The 17,479-nt window shown below is 41.1% G+C and overlaps 1 protein-coding gene across 2 annotated transcripts in view; it reads right to left on the bottom strand.

Moving 5' to 3' along the window:
* Positions 1-4,134: 4,134 nt before the first annotated feature.
* gabra3 (gamma-aminobutyric acid type A receptor subunit alpha3) overlaps positions 4,135-17,479 on the bottom strand; it is an 85,024-nt gene continuing 71,679 nt past the window's right edge. Inside the window, exons 9-11 of one of the 2 annotated variants that reach the window (XM_086225606.1) lie at positions 16,784-16,989; positions 9,201-9,239; positions 4,135-9,057 (exon numbers count right to left, since the gene is read on the bottom strand). In XM_086225606.1, coding sequence (XP_086081732.1) covers positions 8,734-9,057; positions 9,201-9,239; positions 16,784-16,989 — 569 coding nt within the window. In that variant the 3' untranslated portion in view covers positions 4,135-8,733. The remainder of the gene's footprint in view (positions 9,058-9,200; positions 9,240-16,783; positions 16,990-17,479) is intronic. The other variant, XM_086225608.1, reaches the window with a different exon arrangement.

The raw sequence follows: 17,479 nt of genomic DNA, 5'->3' as shown, positions 1-17,479 counted from the left end.
GTTAGGGGTCATAGATTATTCCTGTTGTTTGGGGGAACTTTGCTTCCGGTTCACTGTGTAGGTTATTTATTTATTCATCATTGTTTAATGCCTGTTTGCTTTTGTGACCTTAATTTGACTGCTGCCTGGTACGATTTCCCTTTACATGATTATTTTTCTGCAATACTGGCTGTCTGTGTGAATGTCGTGACATAGAGAGCAATTCATATGTTCTCCACATGTTCATGCGTGTCTTCGAGTTAACTAATGGAGGCCACAGGACGGCTGGAGCCAAGAGCTCCAGGGCCGTCATAGGAGCCATCTGTGGTTGTGACTATGTTTACCATGGGTGCATAATGTGGAGCCCACATAATCTTTCTGCTCTGTATGGATTTCAGACTGTAATTTGATATCTACATTGTATATTAATACACAAACTCTCTACGAACAAGGGAGAAGGCATAATATACTGCAAAAATCACAAAACCTATTGTTAGGCCGAGGAAAATCCAGGCAAGACCATGACAAAGCACTACATGGCTCTTCCAGCTGAAATAATGTCATCATTAGGAAAATAATTCATGAATGAATAATTCACTCACCGCAGTACTTTCAATGCAGTTATTTACTTTTGATTTGAAAAAATTCATATTAATTAATTAAGCTCTAATTTGCTGGGTTTCATTTCCTACAGCTCATGCAACTTTACTTGACAGCCATCAAAACCTCCCGTAGAAGTTTAACTTGCTTTAAATTTTCTTAACGCTCGGATCAAAAAAAACTTTACAATTGAAGATCTATAAATGGTGGCGCTTTATGTATTCTGCATAGCAACTGGATTTCTCCATCGGATTCTTTCTCAGTTCATTAAGATTATGTTGGTTTTTGACCTGTAAACAGATGCTGCATCTGCTGTTGCCTTGTATGTAACTTTGGTGCAGACATTGTTCCTTCTGCTGTCTATGATTGTGTTTATTTACAACACAAGCGCCCCCTAGCTGGCTGTTACATAATTGTACCATCCCCTGTGCAGAACAGCATGAAGACCCCAGAGACGTAGAATTGCTTCGACTAGACTGCTACACTGGTGTTTGGGCTGAGTCTGCTATTGATGGCCAGTATCACAGTAACTTAGATGTGTCTGTAGTTTCACTCCTAAAAGACCCATGTGCTGATTATTTTATCGGTTATTATTTTATTATTTCACCACCAGCAACCCGCGTTCGTCGGAATGTTAATTCTCACCGCAGCCTAATTCCTGCGCATACAGCAAAAGTTCCTTTCAGTTTTTAACCAAATAAATGGAAGCAAATTCATATTTACCACCCCTCCCTTTTTCTGTCCTCAATCTGATCCTTGACTCAAAAACAGTGGCACGATCCGAATAGTGTCACTCCCACCAAAAACAACCCCACACTCCATCTTTTCATCATCCTGCACAAAATCAAGGTTCTTTTAGGCTTCTTTGTTCTGTTGTGGTTGTAGTTTCGGTCTTCCTTGGGACAGACCATTGTCATGTATTTGGTGTACTCCGAAGCATAGCTATGATCCTAGAAGAATTCAGAAAAGTAAAGTAATGTGAGGGGAGGGCCTATATTATACACCTATACCTCTGATAAGTAAATGTTCACGCTCATAGTTTCATTTACCATCAGTGTTGATACAGTACCGGTATACGCCTGGAACTCTAGTCATACAATGATTCCGTTTGGACCAAATAGTGGAAACAGTTACTCAGTAGTGCCACTAAAACCTCAGTAATGGAGAGGTGGACGCTTCAACTTTAACTCAAGAGTTAAAGGCTGAAAACAAAGAGGAAATACCATTTTCATGTGGCAGGATAGCGACAGGCTACTCTCATAAAGTGATGTCAACTTTTACGTTTATGAACACAGCACTATCAGGAGTTCTGTGTCTTTGCAACATTTTCATCTGTCGACAGTTGTTGTGAAACTGATTTTGTTACCTAGTTTCGTATGCTTTTGAGGATTGCATTTTGTGTCACAGATAAGCGACCATCATATACCACCCAAAAACAACACATTTAGAGTTGTTGTTGTTGTTGTTTTTTTTTAACTGTTACCTTGAATGACGCACATACAGTAACTGTGCCAGTAAAGGTAGCGTTCACCTGGATTGTGTACTGGTGCAGCTGCAGCTAATATTCAGAACTCTTTCCTTGAGCTTGTCTTAACTTTAGCCACTAATTATGTTACACAGTGGGCAGACACGTGGACACTAATCAGCAGCTGACAGGATCAGAGCCTGCATCGCTAAGCAGTTATCAGCATTTATCCACGATATCTTAAAGCGAGCTGGACTGACAATTGCGTTTGCAGACAATCACGTAGAAGGAGGGCGGTGTTGGCATCAAAACTTCACTTAAGAAGTACGGTCATCCTTCACAAATGTAAGTGAAACATATGAGATAGAATAAAAGCACCAGTTACCGCAACCAAATCCAAGAAGAAGTGACTGTTGATTTACAGCTCCATTAATTAAATTTGATTTGATTGTGACAAAATTTTGTCTTCAATCGAATGAACGGGTTTTAGGTGCATTATTAAGATGTGTAACTTGATACTGGCATCATTCTTGGAGCTGCAACTCTCAAGAATGTCCTTTCAGGTGTGTGGGGGCTCTGGTAGTCGTGGGAAGGAGGGGAAAATCATTATAAAAACATCATTCAACATAGTTCAGACAGTCAACGTGTACGTGGCTCGAGCGCCTCATCAGTCTCTGTGTCACTGTCGATGCTTGTCAGGAAAACTCAATGTCTTATCCATGTACTTCACTTGAGTTTCTTTTACAAAAGGCTGGAGGGATTTAACTCCTTCCAACAAGAAGGAAATAAAACTAGAAACTACATAAGACAATTAAACACTCAGTCCAAACAGAAAACTTGCAAGTCACTGTGTCTGTAAATGAAAATATAAGAGGGAAATTTATAGATAAATCCTCTTGTAGTGGTTTGTTTCATTTGTCATCGCAGGTACAGGCAAGCAAACGACTTTCTATGTCCATGTGGGCAGCTTTACAGCTCATCCTCCCCAGCGTGCTGAGAAAAATGAGGTGTTTAAGCTTTAAACATAATAGCTTTAAACCTAATAGCTTTCATGCAGTGAAGGGCACCTACTCTCACTTGACTGGACTGGAGCCAAACAGCAGCAGTAACCTTCAAAGTCTGCACATCCCTCCAAATACACCATAAAGTTCCAAGTGAAAACCTCTGCTGATTTCAGGGTTCCGCACAACGTTAGGAGTTTAACCTTCTCAGTTTTCTTAAGCTTTAGTGTGTTTATGATTAGAAATTGTAAATCTCAGCTTTAGAAGGTGCTTTGGTAGTGGGGTGTGGTTCGGTTCCCTGAATCTGGCTGACAGGAGTGAGCGTGGCGGGTGAAGTGATTGTGGAGACGTGAGTTCAGTTCATTGAAATTGGAGGTTTTATGGCAGCACCAACCTTTGCAGTAGGAGTCTGAGCATCTACCTTCAGGTAGAAGATACAGGCTTCCAACCAATAAGATACAAAAACATAACTTCAAAAACCTTTTTCTGTACTGCAATTAACTGAGGAAATGAAGGCATTACTAATGCACTTTGGCTTCAGACTGGAATTTGTCTTCTCATCTCCTTGTGCCCTCCTCATGCCTGTCTCCGTCACTTTATGCTGTCTTCTGTGTTTATATTAGAGGGTTTGCGTGTGTTTTTAAATCCCTGCCTGGATCAGACTCCCCCTCACAGGATATTAAACCTGTCTTAGACCTTAAACCTGTCTGGACAAAGGGCTGACATGGTTGCATCGTTCAACTAACACTATCACAGCTTTATTCAATGGGACTGCAGCTGTTGTTTATAATTTTAAAAAAGCCTCGTGAAATACTTGGATGCAGCGTTGGGTTCTATATGGTAAGCTATTTAACGCTTCGGCAAGGTCATTGAGGTGTCTTGGCTATTCTGCTTGTTCTTTGTGAGGTATGTAATAGCTTCGCATTTTGTTCCATGTAGGATCTTTTTCACGATGTACGACCTGATAATAAAGCAATGAACACAGAAAATGACAGCCCAGAACAACCTGGAGGAGAAAGTGCTCCCCGGACGAGTCTGCCGCGTTCAAATTCACACAGAATGAACTCCCAAGACAAAATACAACATCCTTTTAATTCCCATTTCCGTTTGCTACATCTCATACAGTAAGCACATGAACGAGAGAGGTCGACATACAGAGTCCAGTCACTGAGCATATAGAGAGCCACTTCCTGACAACGACACAACGTCCACTATGTTCCCAGAGCAAGCAGTCTTTGTGGAGGAAGTCTCTGATCTCACAATGCGTAGGGACATGCAGTGAATATGCTGGAGAGAGAACACAGTGTGTACAACTCCGCTTGCAAACAGCTGCTAATTCACAGTTAAGGTTTGAAAAGTGCACACAAGGTACTGATCTTGTAAGTAGCTTAATGAGGATTATCTCTACTGTACATCTTTAAAATACCATAACACTCAGTGTTACAGATCTGAAATGTCAGTAAGTCGTATTTATCAGATGTAAAAATAAATGACGTGACATATCAATATTCACGAACTATTGTTATTGATTTCACAATATCTACAAATTCACAACTTAGTAACACTGTTTTGAGCAATTAGAATCGTTGCCATTTAGTTTAATAGTTTGTTTATTTGTCTACGGCTTTCTACCCATCAAGAGAATTGCTTCAATGCTGTAGTGGTTATGTGGTATAAAATATATAATAATTGATGCTGTACTGAATAGCATAAATATATATTCATATAATTATACTGTTAATATACTATATGTTTATAGGATGACATGTTTCTGCTTAAGTTAACTCTGGCCCTGTGAAGGAAAAAATGGTATCACACTAAAACGCAACTCGAAGCAAAAATAAATATCAACGATACAAGAGAATCCCAGTGATCAAAACTACTCAGAAATGAAGGGGGGGAAAAAAAAAAAAAGATTCCTGAATGACCACAAGCTTCTATGATAACTTTCATGTTTCACATTGATTAATTTTCATTTTAAAGTTATTTACATGTCTTACTCAGTCTTTTTGACACTCGTCTGTGGACGTTCAGTCATCAGTCTGAGCAGTTGGGACGACAGAGTTTTAAGGTTGGGTACCTCCTTACGGTTGAGCTGATCCCACCGTCGGCTCCTGGTATTAAATTGTTGTTTCTGTTACTGTAGCTATAACAACAGGTGTAATTTCAGCTGTATGAAAAGAATCATTCGCAGCTGCTGCGGGGGACATTTAGAGAAGTGTTTCCTCAGGTCAGATGTGTTGCCATGGCCAACTTTGAGATAGAGACAGCATTTGCCCCGACTGACTGTGAGTCGAGCATGAACATGATGCAGGTCTCTGTAACGCTGACACATTTCAGCTGGTTCGAGCTCAGTACCCAACCTATGGAGGTCCCTATGTAGTTCAGCTACAGATACAGAGATTGTGGTTGCGTGGCTCTGCATGTCCTTCCTTTTTGCTACCCACAGACACATTAAAAAATTCAATTTGGACCAATGAGGGCCGACAAGACGTACAGACAAAAGCAGGAATATATACAGCGTGATGATGAAGTGGCATCACAAATGCAGTCGAGCAAACAACACATCTCCTGGTGAACCATTAGAGATCATTTCTCTGTCATGAAAAGTAACGATACCACAGTATTGACCTTTTGGACCCATTTGCTATCCTGATATGGCTTATTTGACATTTGAAGATGTACAATTTTCAAAACAAGCATTGATGCAATCATTTGATCTGGCTTATGAATGTATCTTTGGTAACAGCTTTACTGAAGCAACAGTCCACTGGCTGAAGCTGAGGGAGCCCATTGGAAATATTTCTAATTCAGGTTGTGGTGACCTAGATGGCAACTGTCTTTGTGGCAGGTTGTTTTTTTTTCTTTTTTTCCTTCCAAATGTACTTCAAAAAATCAGTGATTGCTTAGGTACTAAAATACAGCCCCTCAGTCGGAGGAATCACAAATACACGAAAGCCTGAATTAGCTGTAAATAACAGACTTCAAACACATCAGCCGTTGAGTATTGAGCATTAATGTGAGACCAGGTAAATTCAAATGGAAACACAATAACTGTTCAGTTAATGAAATACATGATACAAAGTGTCATTATATGTCAGCAGCAATATGTCTGATTTAATCGTCCCATGGTGTGGAGACGTGGAAGTCTTAAAGAACGCTATTAAACAGGGACGTGTACACATGGTTTGTAATTGCCTGTTTAATGTGACTGTAAAAACTTGAGTCCTCACAAACGGATTCCGGTGTTTATAGGGTCATTAATCATTAGGGCCTCAATTCTGTGTTTGAGGTTAACAACTTTTGATGTTATTGAAACTGAAAATAGTTCACCAGGATATGTTGCCGCTGGTCCATGTGTTGCTCTTTGTTTGAATGAAAGTTCTCTATGGTTCGTGCGCTCTTGTTTCGGAAGATGTAACGGTTTGTTCTAATGGTCAAATAATAACTCCAAATCACTACAAGAGTGGAGGCTGCTGCCGCCCGTCACAACCCGACTCCATAAAAAGGAATAGTAAATACCTAAACTGGTTTCCAAGATTAATGAGCACATTAATTATCCTCCCTTTAAATGGATTTAAGCTGGACCCGAATGCCTTTTCCAAAAAGGGGACGACATGAAGGATTTCATTCTGTTGAGCCAGTCCAGTGGGGTGTGAGGGTAAAAGCACTTTCATAACCTCGTCTGTGTAAATGATCATAACACAAATATGTACAAATAATTCATGAAGACGTTGCTGAGACCGTGTGAATGTGATTGGGTTGAACCACAGAAACATTGACTAAGCCCTATTTGGGTGCGACACACACCGTTATCTGAGGTTGCAGACACACATGTACAGATTGTCACGCGTTAACCTATGAATGATGCTTTGTACATGGTTTTGTGACATTAACACACCTTCAGAGAGGCCACAACAGTCGACTCATTCTCCTGTACTTACCACACTGGAGACACAGTTTAAAGAGCTCCATGTTGATGTCTTTAGAACACCGGTCACCGAGAAGTCAGTAATTCATATGACGCAAAATATAGTCTAGCAAAATAAGAAATACATTTAAAAAAAAAAAAATCACATAACATCTGTATCAACACGCACGTACGCACTCACACACACGCGCAGTTCAGCAGCTAAATTAAAAACAGAACTTGAACACGGAGACGAATTTGATTTGCAACCTTGAAAGCATGACTTGATGAGTTTGACCAAATAGTTTGTTCTTCAATGTGATCATAACAATTACAGTTGGTTCATTATAGTACCTAAAAATGAATGACAGTTTTTACAGATTCGGCAGCATTGTGCTGTATTATACACGTGAATGATTGGATTTTTTTTCATCTACTACAAAACACAAACGGTACAGCAAATGTAGACAATCACCAATATACTTTACATGATCAAGTATAAAAGGGCAAATGTACAACATGAATCCAAATCTAGCTTATGACAAGGCAAAAACGGCTACATCTACTGATGCAGATAACATAAAAACACCTGCTTACAAGAAAAGAATGTAGTTAAATGTATAAAACATCTAGCTTTGCTTGCATTTACATGGAAAACCTAAGTATTAAACTAAGTTTGACTTGAGTCTGAGGTAATGGTGTTACTGTGGTGTGTTACGACTGCTGCTGATGGAGACGCCGCACATAAAAGCACATAATTGTTGTGGAATATGCTGGGTCCTTTAATCTCTTTGCCTCATCTTGTCGTCGGCAGAGGTCTGTTAACCTTCCACACTAATGGACAATTTTACACTCGGCGCCCATGCCCGTAGGTAGAGGGTGCGTGGGTGGAGCAGACACACGTCCTGCAGTGTGCAGACGCCGCCTGTGGTCACCAGTATGTGTTTGCATGCAAAACACACACACAGACTTTTTGTGCATATGTGTGCTGTTGATGCAAGTGCGAGTGTGACGAAGCTTTTTACTTAATAATATGTTTATTCACCAAGGCACATAGCTTCTCTGTCATTGAACATACTCAGCCAGTTAAGACAATAGGAGCCACTGGACTAGAAAATGTACAGGCGGCCGCATGGGACGTGAAAGCAATTCCAGATGATGCTGCATCGTGTCTGTTGAGATTCAGTGTGAGCTGAAGGCTAGACACTGACGATTATTAATGATGTTCCTATGGAACTGTACAAGCTGCCCCTGGCTAACAGAGCATAGTAAAGCGACCAATGAATTTCTCTGCTTTTGATGCATCCCGGTGTGTCTGTGTGTGCATGCATGTTGGATATTTCAAAACCTTATCATTGATAAGCTACAATGAAAACCTCATGCTTGCTCTAACTCATCATAAGCAAAGCGCAAACATTTCAAAACAGAGGGAACACAATTTGACTAGTCTACAAAACTGCAAGCAATCAAGATACAGTGAAGGAACACTTGGTTACTCACAACAGGGAACAGGGCCAGAGCTAAGAGTGGAGGGGAGAAAACAAATGCAACGCAAACACAGTCTGACATGACAATGTGCTCCCTCCAAGGTCCCCCACTCTATGTGAGTATTTGCCTTCCATCTGTACAGACGTGCAAAATATTAAACTCTTGAGAAAACACACACACACACACACACACACCCACGCACGCACACATTAAGATGTTATGGACTTGGCCTCCTGCAAACCTTTCTGCCCTCCAAACTAAACCAGATCAAGCCTAGCATTTGGTCAAATTCAGTTTAGGTTGTTTGCCTTCATGATAGCGGGCTTTCTGTTGACATATGTAGCCCAGTAGCCTAAGTTGAAGATGAAGAAAAGAACTGGGAAAATGATGCGTGATATCTTGTCCACTTTGCTGACGCGGTTGTAGGACTTCTTGGCCTCTGTGTAGGGGTCGTCCATTTTATGGAGATAGTGAGAGTGTTTGGCCGATGCTGCGGGGGCACTCTTGGAAATGGTCGTTAAACCTTGGTCTTTACCTACGTTGATGGCATAGGTGGTCCCAACAATGTTGAAGGTGTTGTTTGCCTTTTTGGAGAGAGTTGCAGATTCTCTTCTCTGAAAAGGAAAGAAAGCGGTAAAGTAAAGGTCGTCAGGAGCAAAGCAGCAGACTCAACAATACTTCCATTTGAACTCATCAAGAGGAAATAGAAGCAACACCACGAGACACGACACACACAAGAACAAAACAAAAGCCTAACCATATCTTTAATCCTGGCCATGTTAGCCTGAAACGGTTCCTGAAAAGAAAAGTAGAAAAGAAAAAAAGTTTACCAATTATATTAAAATTACTCAACTTACATACTCTATGAATCAGTGTCTAGCTCGCAGTACTTTTGAACATTTTGCACTATAGTCAATTCAAATCTGCATCACACAAATCTGGATTGCAGGGAACAAAAGGGCTATGATTCAGATTCATGACTAAATTATCAGGCTGGTAAAATGAGACTTATGGGAATAGTTTGCATCATTGCAGAAAGAGTTTGGAGCTGAATCTGATACTGCTAATGGCGGCAGTAGCGGCTCAGAGCCTGATTAGAAACAGGGCAAATAACAGCGCCTGTAGACATGTCTGACAAACTGTATCAATGAGAGCAGCCAGGCCTCTTCAGGCAAACAGCCCACGATAAAACAAACACAACAGAGGCTGTATGTGATAAAGCTGGCTGCAAAAACTGTCTTCCTCTTACTACCTCAGAGAAGAGAGTCTGTCTTTCATATTGAAATCACAAGGGGAGACTGAGTTTTCATCGCTATATTGGTATGCTCAGAAAACTCGTTGTCACCTGAGGATCCTGTCTGCAAAAAGAGAAGAACTAGGGCACCAAGATTGATCACCTGTGCAAGTTTGTGCACATGTACTGGGGGTCACGTTCTTCTCACCATTCATCTGCTCTGGGGCCATTCTTAAGATCCTCAGCAGAACTACATTGGTGTGTGTCATGTAACACGCTTTCACTTTCAATGCACCCTGCTTTCACTTTTGCTTTGAGCCCAGCTTTTATTTTTTGCTCTACTTTTTCAGCTTCATTTAATTTTCCTTCCTCTCCCCTTTCGCTCCATCTTTTTAATTAGCATAACTAATGTCCCCTCTTTCCCCTCCAAAAAGCTTCATGGTGGATCTCTTTCTGCACATAGCTCATCACCAAATGTTTTGTTTGGTATTTATTCTCAACATTCACTGACAAAAGGAGGCAGAAAATTGTTTGTTCAATGTCTGGAATAGATTACAGTGTGTCATCATTATGCATAATATCCACAGGTAGATCACTTTCCAAAACAGAAGGATATTAACAGTATCACAACGGTGTTATTATGTAGTTAAGAGGTTGTTGGAAGTTGCAGGAATGAGAAAGACACAACTCTAATACATCAAGTGAGCAGAGCAGCAGCAGGAGGATGATTCTCTCAATCACTCTCCACCTCTGCAAAAAAGCAAACCCTTCATCCGGCAGAGGAGTGGTGATTCGATGCCTGAAAGGGTCTAGCTCCAGTCAATAAGCATGGGGAGACAAAGAGTCACACCGATGCCCCCCAGATAACCTGATACTTGCCCAGCACATCGATTCCTCCACATCAAACACCACCACTACATGGCCTCCTCTATCACAGCGGTGGCTTACTCAGCAGGAAACTGTAACCCTTCGTATGACCTTAATCAGAGTCCCCTAACGTCGCTGGCATTGGAAATGTTCTTTGCCCAGTAACATTACAAACAAGCCATGCAAAGTCATTTTCTCTCACTACTTAGCCGGGCTGTCCTCTGCACTAACTCATATGGTCTAATTATTGGGGAAACTGCATGTGTCATGGTGCTGTGTGCATGTTTTTTTTAAATGAACTGAATGTGACACAGCACATAATTTACTTACGGCTAAAGATTCTTGCGCACAATTCAGAGTCATTTGGCTAGCTACAGGCACAACTATAATGCATCTGTTGACCTTGTCTTTGAGCTTCTGTTTTTTGTTTTTTGCATCAAATTTTTTTTTAGGAGTGTGATTAACTATCCTCAGGGTAAATGTGCCTTGCTGTGTCCTGCTGTTTGAAGCTCAGTGTGTGCATGCGTGCATGTAACGGAACTTTGTGACAGTCTGTCCCTGTCTAAGATGGGAGATGAGGTGTTGGCATATTTAATAGCCTCGAGTGTGTGAGCATGTGGGTGTATGGGGGTGTGGGCTGTATATAGGGAGCTGCTCTGTCCCTGCTTGTGTCTTTATTTTTATCGGAACAAAGGATATTTGAAAAAATATACCAGTAGTTGCTGTGCTGAATCTCGCCATGGCAGGACTTACTGTACTATCAGTTTTTGTTTAAGTCAGTTCAGGTTTTATTCTCCTAAATCTGAAAAAAAGATGGTTTCTTGAACTACTTTTCCTTCCTATGTCCCTGTGTTTCTGTATTTCTGCTGTGTACGTCTCAGACTGTTCCTTAATCTCACCTAATTGAACCAAGCTAAGCCCTGTATCAAGTGATCATGGTGCCAATACGGAATACAAACATCACGGCCAAGCCCCGAAATGTTGTGGCCAAAGCCCAATTCATTTTTGCTGACCCAAATTTAAACTTGACTTCAGCAATTAAAAAAAAAAAAATCAATTCCACACCACTTAACACTTCCTTTGTGAATGTGGCCCCTAAATAATTAAAAGCTAATTGTACCTGCGCCTGTGTGCAGTAAAAATAGTAGAATAATTATCATACTAGTTCAACCCATTCAGTCGTCCTGGCTCTCTGCCCTCTGACTCACCACCTCTGTAGAGCACCTGTACCATTTTCAGGCCTCGGTACACCAATGAGCCTGCTGTGGCTCCTCGTTGGCAGATCCAGGCACCACGCCATTCTTGATATGAAGGTTTATATGCCCAGGGAAAGAACTGAACAGGTTTCATTATGTAAAGAATAGTCTAAAGTTGGGCAACTAAATGATTCTCTCCTGCTGTCTACTCTCTGATTATCTGGCTGTAGCCATGCACTGGAAATGTCGTTCACATTTCCCATTAAATGAGGTGTGGTATTTCTGTGCTAGATTTCTCTTTATATTGAGGAAACCAGGGGCACACACCTTCCCACACAAATTCAATCCTAGACCAAAACTCCGATCAACTAAATCTTTGTTGTCCTCTCAGCTTTTCATGGTCGAGGCCTTTTGTGTGCCTTTTTGTTCCTGTGTCACTGATTTGGAGTTGTATACAACACATAAGTAGATCTGACATCTTGGTAGCGAGCTGTTGACAAGTACAGTGCTCACACAGAACTCATGTGCAGAGCTAAACATAACACCGCTGCGCTGTCCACCATTTAAAGTTGACATAAAATGAGCTAATAATGGTGTTGGGGAAATGGTAGCCATCTACATGGACTAATCATGCATTGATGCATTGGGGGTATATTAGGGATGCGCTGATATGGAAGTTCTATGCTGATACCGATTATTCAAAATAACAATTTGGCCCATAACAGAAAAGCAGTATTTCTGAACTTTAAAAATCCCTGAAAAAAACACCTGCGCACAGTGAGAGACCGATCTTTCTCTGAGACGGTGTAACACTCCCACACAGCCAACGTTTCCTTTCTTTCTTTTTTTTTTTTTCAAAACAAACCAAACATCCACACTGGCCTTTCCTTTTTTATTTGGAGTTGGAACCTTTGTTTGAAGGTGAAGTTGTTCCCTTGTGATACAGCAGAATAATTAATACCAAATGAAAAGGGAATTTTTGCATCTCTTTGCACAAGTTAGGGCACTCGATCGTTTGTGTATTTGCCCCTCATGAAAGGCAGTTCGTCAGTAAGGGGGTATTGTTAGTATTCTCTTCTGGAAAAAGGAGGAAATATTGCATTGCTGCTGCTGTTGTACTGTTCATGTATATTTTATACATATTTTAGGTGAGAATGTGGGTGTATACATTTAACATTCAGCCTCAGCTCGTCCCCTCGCCAGAAGCTTGTAAAAACAGCCACGATCAACATGAGTGGTTTTAGCAGTAGTGTCCCAGATGCTGAACTGCACTCACGATCACGATGACAACCATCGCACTGGGATTTGGGTAAGTCTCCATCACAGCGACATCATTCCTACCTTACGATACCGTACCTGTTGTCGGGTTCCCATGCACCGGGGACGGCCCTAGTGCACATGGCACCTGTGCTGGACACTCATATGGCACATTGCTAGAGTCATAGAGCTGGTGGCAGGTTGGCAGTGCATGACTGCACACATACTCAGCTCATAACAGAGAAACGTCAGGCAACTGTCACTGGTGAATGCCACCTTATTTGGCGATACGGTGATGCCAGTTAACCATGTCCATGTTAGCCCATACCTACGTTGACCTGATGCATCGGTGCATCCCTATTGACAAGATGCCTCAAGAAATGACAGCTCTGAATTACTATTTCTGTTCACATGTGTATTACACTCTGCTCTGCTGAAACATGACTGCAAGGAAAGATGTCTGAAGATGTGGACTTGTGTGCTACAGGTGTGCATGTACAAGACCGCTTGAATTGAAACGCCCACTGCACAATGAGCAAATGCTCCTGCATCTGCTCATGAAACCAGCCCATAATACCTAACACAGTAGTTTTCCATCATGTGTCATTGGTTGTCAAGGATACGCATGCCAGCCAGACTTCCCACTGGCTCATTTCTGTAATAAATACTCCTTCAGCCGGCAAGGGGTGAGCTAATTAGGTAGATCTCTTGTCAAACAGAACGTCAGGTAACAAAAAGGGAAGAAAATGGCCGTGAAGCTCTATAATCTCAGAAGTAATTTGGTGCACATTGACTGGGCTGCAGCTCACCATTTCAGACCTAAAAAAGAAAGAGCCTGTGGGCCATTAAGTCATCGTTTGGTTCTGGCTAAGACTCTGATGACTGGAGACGGCATTTTCAAAAGGACTTATTGAGCTAAAACTTCCTCTTCCTTTATAGGTTCCCCTCCTCTTGCTTCTTTTCATTTAAGAGATGTTTAAAAAGTAAGAAAAAAAGCAAAGTCTGATCCCTTTGCTTTCCAGCAGCTCGTTCTACCGGGAGTGTGATGGGAGTGCTACGTCTCCCTCTGTGACCCCATTCTTTTTTATCTATCATGACAACTGCATGCTCAGCACAGCCCCCGAGAGCGCAGTGCAGGCTGTTGCCATTAAGACGAGGCATCAAAAGAACAAAAAAAAAAAAAAAAGAAGAAGAGAAAAAACCCCTCCCCTCTTCTGCAATGTAACACTGCAAATCATCCCCATTGAATGAAAAGTTCTGTGGTAGCAATATGCATTTCTGTCAATCACTCAGTCAAGCTACAGAAAAGATGATTGTATCAAACAGTGAGTACATAAGGTGCAGAAAATGGATTTGTGGCCGTGTCTGTCACAGCAGATGAAAAATGTGTCTTTAGGTTGCAACTCGGCTGATAGAAGTATTCCTCCTTTTATTTGTGCTGGCAACAACAACAACGTATTCTAAAACTAGCATTTTATCTTTACATCACAGGGACGAGGGCCGGGCAGTTTCCTTTGCAAATGTGATTTCCGTGCTGCTCCATCAGTAAAACAACACCCCAGATGGCCATTATGGTTTTGTACATTGCTACAGTTCAGTCCATTCAGAATGGGGAAATGGAGTAGATTAGTTTTACTCATTTTAGCTTTACAATTAGTAATTTGCTTTAGCCCCTTCATGTTGCCTTTTATTGTAAGTTTCTACACACACACAGACAGGCTAACTGAAGGAGACGTGTCATTCATAGGAGTATTTTTATGACTCTCTTTTCATGTTATTTGCGGTTAACATTTAAAGAGTGTTCAACCTTCTTAATCTGTCAGGTACAAAACAACAGGACCTAAATAAGCAGTTGCTGAAGCCATGATGACTGAGTGTTTCTGCTCTGTAAAGCACAGCTGATGGTCTCAAACACGGAAACAGAATAAAGTCAAAGGAACCAATCTTGTCAACTGGCTCTCTACATCCTTAGAGTGGTATGAGGAGGCGGCAGGTGTAAGAGTGGCAAGCTAATAGCAGACGATAGTTTCTTCTCAGAGCAGGAACAAGGTTTATCCAACATTAGAAAACAATTCACGGATGGAAACCAGAGTCTCCTGTCGTGTTGCTAATGTTTTACGTAAAATACTTTGCGATACTTCTGCTTGCAGGTGAACTTGTGCAATCTGCTGGAACTGCTTTCTAATTCTAGAACATGCAGCCTGTAGTTGAACTAGAGGGCATCCGGGGAGTGCACACCTCCACCAAGGCAACACAACGTCATCAGATCCAGATCTTTCTGAATTTATTTATTCATTCAGTTCTGAATAAATTCCAAAATCTAACTGTGTCCCTGAACCTGTTAGTTATATCATGCTGTCAAATTGAATTAAAGTCCATCCACAGCATTCAAGTTCTCCACAAATGGAGAACTTGGCGTTGGTAATTGCTTCTTTCTTACCGTTTGCTTTTGTGTAGCATATAGTTGCTAGCTCCTGTTAGGAGCAGGCAGGAACTACTTTAGTCTAAATGCACTTTTTTCTTCCAAAGAAAAGTTTTGGATGGAAATCAAGGCCACGATTAGGTACTTAAAATGTAAATACATGCTGATGTTCTCTCTCGCTAAATATTGGTGTGACTTTGGTGAACCCGGAATGTTGCTCTGCAAATATTTAAATAGTAGTGTATGACAAATGTGCAATATTATGTGCATATTTTCTGAGATAAGACAGAAATCTGGGTTATCCATTAAATATGTGTTACTAAATACAAATATATCTTCTGACAGAATTTGAACATTTCATTGATGTTTCTTTCAATACCAAAACAAAAGAGCCTCTTTAAAGTGTGTAGAGCTACTAAATTAATTTGAGAGACATTCGTAATTCAGACGTTAAGCAAAGGGCAGAAGTGGATTTCATTTGATGTGATAATCTGTAAAACATCTCAGAAAGCATGGTAAGTTTATGATGAGAAACTTGTCAGATTTTATTTATCACAGCTTCAGAGTAGAAACACACTCGGGAGTTCCTTCCTAATAAATCCACATTTCTTTAAATTGAGTCAAGCACATAAATTCTTTTGAGCTAATATGATACGTCTTTACCCTTGTGTGTTTCTGCTTTGCTGCAGTACACAAGTTCACTCACCGTCCTCTACAATCATGAAAACATAAAACAGCCTATTGACAAATCTGGAAGCTGTGATGAAGTCAATCAGTGTGCCTTAAATGAGCAGACTGGATTTAAGGTGCCATCTTTTCAAGGCAGAATGAGCCTTTCCCGACTCAAAGATGAGACTTCTGTTGCTATCGTAAATCAGGGCCAGTTTCTCTGGCTCTCTGTTTACCTCTTTTTCTGCTCTCACTGTTCCGCCCCACTGTCCCTGTTCCATTTGGCCGTTAATGAATAAATAAAAGCTCCTTTACAGAGTTCTCCGGGCTGCTTTAAGGGGAACTTTCTATCACTGTTTCTAACTTGCCCTCATCCATCCTCCTGTGTAAAAAGATGACTTTCTGAGCGGGTCTGAAAGCATTTCTTACAAGAACGTCAACACAAGTGACAGGAACAATTAATCTTGAATTCAGCATGGCAGGAAAAAATGATCAGCCCAAGAAGAGATACAGTCCTGTCCACAAAAAAACAAAACAACAACAACCCAAAAAAAAAAAACCCAAACTGTTGCATTCGGTGTCTGAGGATGACATGTTTCAACGTTAATGGTGGTGCGCTGTGTCCGATCAGAAGTGCAGGCGTAGCATTCATTTATTTCTCTGTATCAAACTGTTCCCGAACAAGAATCACTCACCCTTATTTCCATGCCCTCTTTTTTCCCATCCCATGCCCAGCTGCGCTTGGTGAAGTAGTTGACTGTGGCAAACTCAATCAAGGCAGAGAAGACAAAGGCATAACACACGGCCATGAACCAGTCCATGGCAGTGGCATAGGCCACCTTAGGGAGGGAGTTTCTAGCACTGATGCTCAGGGTGGTCATGGTTAGGACAGTGGTGACCCCTGAGGATGAAATGAAGAGATCAGTAAACAGTTCAAAATAAATAACTCACCGCATAGTTTTTCCACCTTGATATTTTACTTAAATGATGACACAGCATTACAATGGGGTCTAATTGGTAAGTAGCAGAAGCTCACTCATCTAAACTATTTTTGGGGGTTTCAAAATTAGAATTAAACTTAAAGGTGAGCTCCAAGGAATGCATGTCAGAGCTTCCCCAGCTGGTACAACACTCCAGTTTAATGTCAGGGAGATGCTGGACCGACTTGACATCTGACGTTAAATTGGATTGATGTTAAAAGCCCATGCTTGAGTGGCGTCAAACGTTGGAGTAAAAGCCAACAATATATCCAATTCTACAAGTCTACATTAAGAAAACAAACAAAATATCAAAGTCTGCTGCTGTTAGTTTTCGACCTGGAGTGGATGGTGGCTTTAGACATTGTCCTGACATTGAGTTTATGTCACCTGACAGTTACATCCAACCAAAAG

This window comes from Aulostomus chinensis, chromosome 15 (assembly GCF_037954235.1).
Source record: "Aulostomus chinensis isolate RoL2024-O1b breed Wild chromosome 15, RoL_Achi_v1.0, whole genome shotgun sequence".
Lineage (NCBI taxonomy): Eukaryota > Metazoa > Chordata > Actinopteri > Syngnathiformes > Aulostomidae > Aulostomus > Aulostomus chinensis.
This window is presented reverse-complemented; position numbering and strand designations above follow the sequence as displayed.